This window comes from Mus caroli, chromosome 3 (assembly GCF_900094665.2).
Source record: "Mus caroli chromosome 3, CAROLI_EIJ_v1.1, whole genome shotgun sequence".
NCBI classification, from domain to species: domain Eukaryota; kingdom Metazoa; phylum Chordata; class Mammalia; order Rodentia; family Muridae; genus Mus; species Mus caroli.
Genome location: NC_034572.1, coordinates 99,048,730 through 99,059,069, shown reverse-complemented (window position 1 = coordinate 99,059,069; position 10,340 = coordinate 99,048,730). Strand labels below are relative to the sequence as shown.

Genomic DNA, 10,340 nt, shown 5'->3' with positions numbered 1-10,340 from the left:
ACTCAGGTTCATTTCCCAACACCCACATCAGGCAGCGCACAACTGCCTGGAACTCCACTTCCAAGGTTTCATATGCCCCCTGGAGCATGCCCTCATGAGTACATACAAAGACACATACACATACTAAAAATACAAGTAATTTTTAAAAACTCCTTAGCTTCAGATGGGGCTCACATGGGGCTGTTGCTCAGTGGTGGGGTGCACGGGACACACTTAGTCAGCAGTAGCGCTGGAAACGGAGCTCATGAAACGTGACTGAGGAGGAGCCGCCTTGTAGAGTGACTCTGAGGAGGGACGATGGAAGCTGTGCAGCTGTCAAGTGGGTCCTGACTGGACTTTCTCTGTTTGTTTGTCTGTTTTGAGGCAGAGTATGTGTTGTTGGCTGGTATGGAACTCATTAAAACCCACCTGCCTCTGGCTCTCTAGTGTGGGGATTAAGGTACGTGCCAGCACACCTGCTGTAACTGTAATTTGTCTGAATGGACTCCTAAACTTTGCACAAGTGCTCACACAGCTTGGCCGGGATGGCGCAGACAGGTCAGAGGACAACTTTTGGGAGTCAGTTCTTTTCCTCTGGTGTGTAGGTCCCAGGGATCAAACCCAGGTTGTCAGTGTCCGTCTTGGCTGCAAATACCTACACTCACTGAGCCCTGAGCCTTTTCAATACAGTGAATACGAGAGCCTCAGTTCATCTCTAGTAGAGAGGCCTCCAGGGTCATAGGATTAACTCACCGTGTCCCCCGGCCTGTGGGTCAGTCCCATTGTGTAGTACTCCAGAAGTTTGGGGTCAAGTGTCTCCCCACCATCACCACCGCTGTACCTATTTCCTGTGATTCATTAAGTCACTGATTGTACCGTTTATCTGCCAGAACTCACCCACTTCCAGGGTTGGCCGTTTCCTTCCTATTCCTTAGGAGTTTAAAGTCTGTGTATTAGAAAACTCCAATCAAATAAACTCCACTTGGTGTTCCTCTAAACATGCGTGATGCAGTTCAGAAACCATTAAACAAGCAGAGGCTGCCCGCCCTCGCTCGTGTTGTTTGTCCTTAAAAATAGCAGAATTTCATCTTCTTGAAGACTGAGAACTTTGCCTCACATGTTCAAATCTGCCTTCCTCTGTCACCGCCCACATCACAGCATATGCACTGCCCAGCAAACATAAAGTACTAAATAAATGCATGCAAAGTTTGTGTATTCTGGGTATTTCAGTTATGCGGATTTTTCGTTTCTTTTGTATATTATATACTTGTTCTATAACCAAATCTCTTCTAGTAACATTTGCTAGTTTAAAATAAGATAGTACTACTAATACCTTTTTAGATTAGAATTTATATATTTCTTTTACTTTAAATAGAAAAGCAGAGTCAACAGTCAGACTTATTAGAGTCTTCCGTTTACTCCAATGTCATTCATAGTTGAGACATGATGCAAAGTAGATGCTACTTTGTGACATAGGGGACAAAACACACTTGTGGGGTAACCCAGGAAGAGCTTGCTTGAAATAACCTCACCCCTCACAGTCCTCTGCAGCGATTTCTTTTCTGGTTTTGAGGCAGGGAGGAAGTCGAGAAGAACCCAGGATTACTCTCTGCTATGCAGACTCCTAGCTGCCCGGACTCCACAGTTAGGGCCTAATCAGAAGCTCATTCCTGCTAAGTTCTGAGAGTGTCAGCCTCCTCCTCTTACTCACTGTGGACTAGCTTCTCGGCTCTGAGAAAGTTAGATGCTACTGTTTAATCTCTACGAAAAGAAATGGAGATGATAGTGTCGTCTAGCAGAAGAGGAATATGTGCTGGGCATGGTTGGTGGTGAATCCTGTATGCAGAGAACGCAGGAGACCAAGGCAAGAGGATCTCAGTTCTAGACCAGCCATACAGCCAGACCTGTCTTAAGCAAACAAAGAAGAGAGAGATTGTTAGGATTAGGTTGGCGGTATGAAAACTAAGCACACTGCTTTCAGGTAACAAGCATTTGGATGTTAGCATCCCTGTTTCTGCTGCTGTTGTTAAAATTGACTTGGGGACCCAGCAAAATGGCTCAGTGAGTAAAGGTGCTTGTCATCCATCCCGGTGACCCCCGTTCAGTTCTTGGGGCCCACATGGTAAAAAGATCCAGAAAACTGACTCCTGCAGGTTGTCCTCCGACCTCCATACATGCTCTGTGTGGCATATAAATGGTTACTCACACATGTGCGTGTGATCACACTCTTTCTCATATATACATAACAAAATTGAGAGGTGCTAAATTCAGTAGGTACCAGTCAGGACAATGAGATCCTGCTGCAGCTGCTGCTGAAGTACAGCCTGACCACAGCAGATGCTGGGAAAGATGAGACCTGAACGCTTCCAAGCTGCTGATAAGCAGTAGTGTAGTAGACCCACTCTGGAAATTGATGGAGCAATTCTCATGATTAGACAAACTAACGAGCTGTAATTACAAAAGAAGCGTCTGCATCTGCAAACAGCTCTTACTCTGAGGCTAATACAGCTTTGTTCATAGAAGAATCCAACTTAGTAGACTCAAACATCAGTCAAGAGAATAAATAAATGCAGTATATTCATATAGTAGCATACACTGCAGCAATAGAGGACAGATTACAGACATGCCACCTATGAGCATGAACTTCATTATACTGAGAACAGAAGGGGCCAGGTACAAACGCGTGCAGTGTGGAACAGACAAAACGTAAGTCAGTGAAAACAAAGGAATTCAGAATGGGGTTGGCCCTGCGAGGGAGACTTCTGATGGGAAGGGGCGCACCGTAACTTTCTGTTGAGATTAAGAATACTCTGTGCTTTAACTGGGATATAGGTAACAGGATGTGTATGTTTGTATGGTGTCTGCACATGTGGGGACAGGGAAGGAGAGGATCACTCTCCACTCGTCACTTTATTCCCCAGGACAGGATCTCTCCCTAAACCTAGGGTTAGCTGGCAGTCAGTCTCTGTCTACACACACAAACACACACACACAGTGGTGGGCTTACAGGCCCATGAGAGGCCACTCCCAGCTTTTTTACATGAGTATTGGGAATTTGGACCCAGGACTTTATGCTTGCACGGAAAGAACTATTAACCCACTGAGCTGTCTCTCCAGCCCTAAACTGAACTCTAATGTATACTTCTTGGCCATTTGGATTTTCTCTTTTTGTTTACGGTCAGTGTCTGGCTTTTGTTTTGTTTTGGTTTAGTTTGTTCGTTGTTACTTTTGCTTTTTTTAGTTGGTTGGTTGGTTGGCTGGTTGGCTGGTTGGTTGGTTGGTTGGTTGATTGGCTGGTTGGTTGGTTAATTCATTGGTTTTGGTTTTTCAAGACAGTTTCTCTTTGTGACCCTAGCTGTCTTGGAATTCATTCTGTTCACCATACTGGCCCCAAACTCAAAGATCCACCTGCCTTCTGCCTCCCAAGTGCTGGGATTAAATGTGTGCACAACCACCACCCAGCTTCAGTGTCTGTTTTTAAACTTTCACTGTGAATTAAGGGATGTGTGATCACTGGGCAGGAAGATGAAGAACTGGAGTTGTAGCCTGGCTGCTTACCTAGGAGGTCCTGGGTTCCACGACCCATTCTAATGAGAGGTGGTTGTCAGGGGAGAGTCCTAAGCATGTGCCAGTGGGGATACATGGGAAATCTCTTAACTCACTCACTTCTGTTATAAACCTAAAACTGCTGGGAAAGGGAACAGGTTTTTTTGGTTTTGTTTTTGTTTTTATGTACATTGAAATCCTTAATTTATGTTCAGGAATACTTGCCCTTTATCTGTTCTTTCTTCCCTGTTCAATTCCCATACACATTTTCTTCCCCACATCAAAAAGGTAAGCATATGGATCCAGGCCAGAAAGTACCATAGCCCCCATAGCCTCATTCCTGGAGGGAAGGGATCCGACAGAAGGACAGACATACTCCACATTCCTTTGGTTTCATCAAAACCTGTGACAGATTTTGGAATTAGGGTGTTGATACCACTCCTTGTGGCCACACTCACAGCTACTTAAGATTAAACCCACTCTCAGTCCTGAATAGAATTTAGGACACTTTGTCCAAATAATAATAAACAATTGTCTAATCTTATGTAAATAATTGCCTTTGTAAATATCTGCGCTTGAAGATTACTTTGAAGAGTGAAGTTCATCCTACTTCAAAGGCAGTTAAATAATCACCTCACTCTTGCAGAAGTTAGCGGGCGACTTAGAGAAGTTGGCCCTCCCTCCCACAGTACAGGTCTCGAAGATCAAACTGAGCTCATTAAGCTTGGCAACAAGTACCTTTACCAGCTAAGCCATCTTATGTGCCAAGTTATTAGTTTGTTTTGCTTTGCCTCGAGACAGGATCTCATGTAGCCCAGGCTGGCCCCAAACTTAATATTTAGCTGGAAATGACCTTGAACTTCTGACCCGCCCACCACCTTTACCTCCTAAGCACTGAAACTGCAGACATGCACCAGCACACCCAGTTTTATGCTATGCTGTGGATGAAACACAGGGCTCCATGCGTGCGAGGCAAGCCCTCTACCAACTGAGCCATCCTAGACTAACTCTTTACCTTTACATTCACAGCCACTTTTCATCCAAAGACTATAGTGGCTGGTATCCTGCCCAAGAGTGGGTTATGCACACTCCTGTGGTTACACACTTCACACTAGGAAGGCAGAAAAGGAAACTGCTTTATTTCTTTGTGGGGGAAGGGTGACAACTTGAAACAAAATTTTCCTGTGTGGCTCATGTGACTCAGGCTGGCTTGAACCTCTCAGTTCTGCCGCCATAGCCTGAGTACCCACCTCTTCCTTTATGAGGCAGTGAGAGCGCCGTGGGAGCTTGGGGACTAAACATGGCGGCTCCAAGGCTAGTCTGTGGTGTCATTTTAAGCTTTCTCTAGTGATGTGTTTCTTCCAGCCTGTGAAGTGAAGATGAAGGAGTAATAGGTGGCTGGTGTTCTGGCTGTTGATAGGACCTCTGTCGTCAGTCTGTTTAGCAAGCCAGTATTTTTCTTTTCTCTGAAATTAAAGACCAACATGTTTTCTGGCACTGTAGAAATTTCTATTCAGCTGAAGTTTATATTGTCCCAGAAGCAAAAATGCTAACATACGAAATTGATTGGTTTAAGCTTTGGCCTCTCATGTACATTTTTTTTTAAAAAGATTTATTTTTTTTTTCGAGACAGGGTTTCTCTGTGTAGTCGTGGCTGTCCTGGAACTCACTCTGTAGACCAGGCTGGCCTTGAACTCAGAAATCCGCCTGCCTCTGCCTCCCAAGTGCTGGGATTAAAGGCGTTCGCCACCACGCCCGGCCCTCATGTACATTTTTAATAGGTACAAATCATTAAAATATTAATGCTATTTTACCCTGTAATATAATGTTAGTGGCAGCATATCTCATTCCTTGACTGTGGCCAGTCTCAGTGAGCTGTGTGGTCGAATCTGGAGTGTTCTAAGGTTGGGCTGCACACCTGAGATGTTGGTCTTGATAACCTGAACACTGTATGCTGTGGGAAGCCAGCACATAAGCCGTGGTGATTAGAATAGACCCTCATGAGGTCCCAATCTAGAACTACCCAGCTAACCCCTCATCCTAGATTCCTGACCATCAGATGCCACATGAGATAAAATAAGGATTATTTAAGCTGCTGGCGTTGCTGCTTGTTATGCAGCACAGGTAGCCAGCACATACCCCCACAACAGTTATTCTCATTACATTTTAGCATTTGGTTTTGCTTATCACTGTTATTTACAGTTAAACATGTAGCCCATAAATTGGTTGAAAAACGAATTTCTCCCATTTTTCTGGTGTTTAGTATCATAAGTATAGCCTTCGAGATGACCTTGTCTGTGCTTGGCCCCGTGGTGGAATTGCTGTGTGACCAGAGCCTTTTAGTCTGCCCACAGCTCCCTTTCATCTGTGGTGAAACCGTGTATTGGTGTGGATTGTAATTAACCATGCAGGTGACTATGGGATCACTCGGAAGTATCACAAGACAGCCTAACAACTGTTTTCAGGCTAAGGCTACTCTTGCTTGGGACTCTGATACTAACTGTCACACAAGATAATCGCCGTGTGGTTTTTTAAAGTCAAGTTTTAGGACTGGTTAACTCTACACTCAAACCCGACAGGCAGCTTCTTGGCAAAACTAACATCCGAGTCACCAGTTGTTCCGTGGCCAGAGTCATCGTCCCAGCTTCTGCTTGAAATCCCAACTCCTCAGTGTTTTGAAAAGAAAAGATCATTAACACTAATTTAAAAAGACTCTAGCTTAATCTATCTCTTTTGAGCTACAGAACCAATCTTGGTGATAGTAGCATTTACTACGCTAGTGGTACAGGGTTGGCTTTATCAGAAGAGCAAGGGCTGTAAGGGACTCCAGGAAAGAGGCCAAGTATGGTGGCTCATGTCTGTCAGTCTAGCCTCCTCCCCAGCCAAGGGCCTCCTCCATACTCCAGTACACATAGGGATTTTTAAAAAGAAAGAAGAATATTTGCACTTACAATGTCTGTGTCTATTGGGTAAATATCCTCAAACTGCTCCAGTCATCTGGTGATAGGATGACTGTAGGTCAAACCAGAAATCAAATGGAAAGCGTGTGTTTTAAGGCAGGCTCTCACTACACAGCCCACACTGACCTCAATTTAGATTCTCCCCATCTCAGCCTCTCCTGCAGGACTGGTGGGCTTGTACCACCATGGCCAGCGTTGGGGCTTTCATCATTGTTTGTTAGTTGTTTTGAGATAGGGTCTCAGAATGTTGCTCAGGCTTGCCTCAGACTCACAGAGATCCAGCTGCCTCTGCCTCCTGAGTACTGGAGCATAAAAGCATATGCCCCCATGCCTAGCCTGTGTAGAAACTGCTCATGCCACTCTGTTTACAGACATGAGGTACTTGTTGCTCATATCATGTCATTCCTAAAGCTTTCCTAGCAGAGGTAAGACAAGAAGGAAACTGAAGTCTTTCCAAACATTTGTTGATCCTTAGATACCTGGTTGCCAGGGGAAACAGAAAAGACTAAGGAACGGAGAGGGTGATCAGAGATTGAGAAGGAGGGGCAGGGGTTGAATTTGGCGGGGGTAGAAGGGGTTTTTGTGTATGGCTGGCATTATATCTACCTACCCACTCTTAACCCATCAGCTGTGAACTCAAGTTCTCTCTGTACAGATCACAAGGAGTCCTGAATTCTCCTCTGTCCATACTTGCTGGCACCTGGTTTGTTGTTAAGTATATAAACTGATAAAGTCATCGTCATGCTTAACACTTTAAGAATGCAAATGCCACACAGGAGAAAGATAAGATAAGCCTGCAGGTAACACAGACAGACAAGTGGAGGCACTGGGTTTGCTGCTTTAAGACTTGGGACTTCCAAGCCGGGGAGTGGTGGCGCACGCCTTTCATCCCAGCACTTGGGAGGCAGAGGCAGGTGGATTTCTGAGTTCAAGGCCAGCCTGGTCTACAGAGTGAGCTCCAGGACAGCCAGGGCTACACAGAGAAACCCTGTCTTGAAAAACAAACAAACAAACAAAAAAGACTCGGGACTTGCAGAGCCGTGCTCGCTGGGTTTAAGTACCTGTTCTGACAGTCGGCTAGCTGAGTAGTCAGCCTCTCTTTAATGATTTCTCTGTTTGCAAAGTGGAGATGATTAGTGCTACTTTATAAGGCTATAAAATAGACCCACGTTAATATGGCCGAACCTGCTCTAGATCACGTCTAATACTGGGTCAGTGTTCATATTACTGCAAGGCACCACCTCCTGGTATCTCCTGATTTGTAGTCAGGTTTACACTAATGCTACCACCTTTGGTATTGTAGCACATTCCTCTCTTTAATGGTTTGGGGTTTTGTTTGTTTTTTCTTATTCTCAGGCCCAACACAGAGATACTTTCATTGAAGAACGCTATGGAAAATACAACATCAGTGACCCTCTAATGGCTCTTCAGAGAGATTTTGAAACACTGAAGGAGAAAAATGATAGTGAGAAGCAGCCAGTGTGCACAAACCCCCTCTCTGTCCTCAAGGCGGTGATGAAGCAGTGCAAGAACATGCAGGAGCGCATGCTATCCCAGCTGGCCGCAGCCGAGAGCAGGCACCGCAAGGTAGGCTTGCCCAGAGCCAGGCTGGGCTTCGGAAATCCGTAGGGGACTTGCCTCAGCCACCAGTGTTCGAGGGCATTGGAGAGGGCTGGGGAGCTCATGGGTATCAGATTCTTCAGTTACACAGGAGTCCAGGCACAAAGGGAAACGGGTCATTGCACAGGTCCAGACATTACTAAAGATGACATTCATCTGTAATGAGTCACTCCAAAATACTTGGTGCCATTTTTTTTTCCAAAATCTCAGTCTTCCAAACTTTAGTGGCAAGCTGGTGTTTAACCATGCTTGAAGCTGAACAGAGCATTCACTGTTTGCTTATTTAAGTGATAAATAAAAAGATTAACAGGTATTTAGGGAAGAGAGGGAGTATAAATCCACCTGGTACTAACCATGCAAGCATGAGATTGTTTCCACTCATTCTGGTTTCTGGTTTCATTACAAGGTGTAAGGCTGTAAACAGCTTCTGGGATGGCTTGCCTTTAAGTCTTCTCTACACTGGAGTGCAGGGCAAACCTGTGCTCCCTGCAGTTTCAGGTTTGAGAACTCCATTGTGTGCAGTACCTCTCCAGCTTGTTCTTGCCTATAGGCAAGGTTTGACAAGCATCTGCATTTTTAAAAGCTAGCTATTTAGATTTGGACCTACAAGGGGCAGGCATCAACCGATCGTGGCTTGTAGGAGACATTTTAATCAGGGAGATGACGTCAGCAAATTCAGTAGACATTAGTTTGTTCTCATGGTTATCTCCACGGGAGCTCTCTGCTAAAGCCACATCTGGTAAGTTGCCCCTGAGCTGGGTTTTCTTGTCTGTCAGCCTTTGTTTCTCTTCACTGAGTCCAGAGGATAAGTCCTTAATCATGGGTAGGTCATGCATGACCCACAAGGCCCCTGAAATATATAAAATATCAGAAGTGTATGCATTTTTATGGAAAGTGTATTTTTTATACTTTTAGTCAAAATCTAAACATTGCCTGTGTCCAAAAGGAGTCTAGCCCAAATGTTTCATTTGTGGCAATGTGTCTGACCCAGGCTGTGTCGTCTAGAACATGCATGGCAGCGTGTCTGACCCAGGCTGTGTCGTCTAGAACATGCACGGCAGCGTGTCTAACTGCAGTACCTAGCTGCTCTTGGGTGTTTTACCCAAGCTGGGCACTAAATTTGCCAGTAATCAGTCAGTACTTAGAGGTCTGTATGTAGAGTAGGCTTATAGTCCACGTTCGCTGAAGACTCCGTGTCTACCCTTTGCTGTGCCGTGGCTATTATCTGTAAGCCCTCGTCCTCCCAGAAAGATTAGGATCTGCACAGCAGACGGTCTGGTCGCTGTGCTTGAGTGGAAGGAGGGTTCCTCAGGCGCTTCCTCCCTGTCCCAGTGCCCCCAGCACTCAAGGGTAGCTTTATCCCTGTTGTTTCGAAACATGGATTTGTGACACACACACACACACACACACACACACACACACAAGGGTAGCTTTATCCCTGTTGTTTCGAAACATGGATTTGTGACACACACACACACACACACACACACACACGCACGCATGCACGCACGCATGCACGCGCCATCTCATCTACCCTCCTCAGGCTTTAAATCACTGGGTAGCTAAAGATGACCTTTTGACTTTACCTCTCAAGCCCTGGGATTGCGGATAGATAATGCTTCTCATACCCAGTTTAAGGAAGAGTCTCTTCTTTATCTGGTCTTTGGAAATCCAGACTCTGAACGAGACTCCCTGCAGCACCTGCTTCCCACGGTTCCAGCCTGCAGGGTGAGATGGTGCATTCCTGCTACCGAAGCACTGCCTCTCCCCAAGCTTGTTTTCCATTTCAGAATGTTCTTAAACCTTCCTGTCTGGGGCCTGGAGAGATGGCTTAGCAGGGATGAGCACTAATTGCTCTTCCAAAGGACCGAGTTTAGTTGCTCACACACTCACATCAGGCAGCTCACAACCACCTGTAACTCCAGCTCCATAGAATTCAGTGCCTCTGGCCTCCATGGGCAACAACGCTCATGTGCGCACATACTCACGCATAAATAAATACAATAAATCCTTGAAAAAACTTTCTCCCCTACTAAAGTCTCTCATCTCTGAGACTCTATAGTATTTTTATTTCTTTCTGTAATTTTAAAGGGCTCTCAAACTAGATAATACATTTAACCAAAAGGCATTCTATTACATTTAAAATCTAGATTTTTTTTAAGCTCAACAGGAAGTACACTAATACATCTTAATTTTAGTTTTATTTATATTTAATTATTTTTTGACACTAGATCT

At 45.0% G+C, this 10,340-nt stretch overlaps 1 protein-coding gene across 2 annotated transcripts in view; it reads left to right on the top strand.

Annotated features, from left to right (window-relative positions):
• Nucleotides 1-10,340, top strand: part of Cttnbp2nl (CTTNBP2 N-terminal like) — a 49,464-nt gene that overhangs the window by 32,008 nt on the left and 7,116 nt on the right. For both annotated transcript variants that reach the window (XM_021158839.1, XM_021158838.1), the window contains exon 4: nt 7,842-8,072. In XM_021158839.1, coding sequence (XP_021014498.1) covers nt 7,842-8,072 — 231 coding nt within the window. The remainder of the gene's footprint in view (nt 1-7,841; nt 8,073-10,340) is intronic.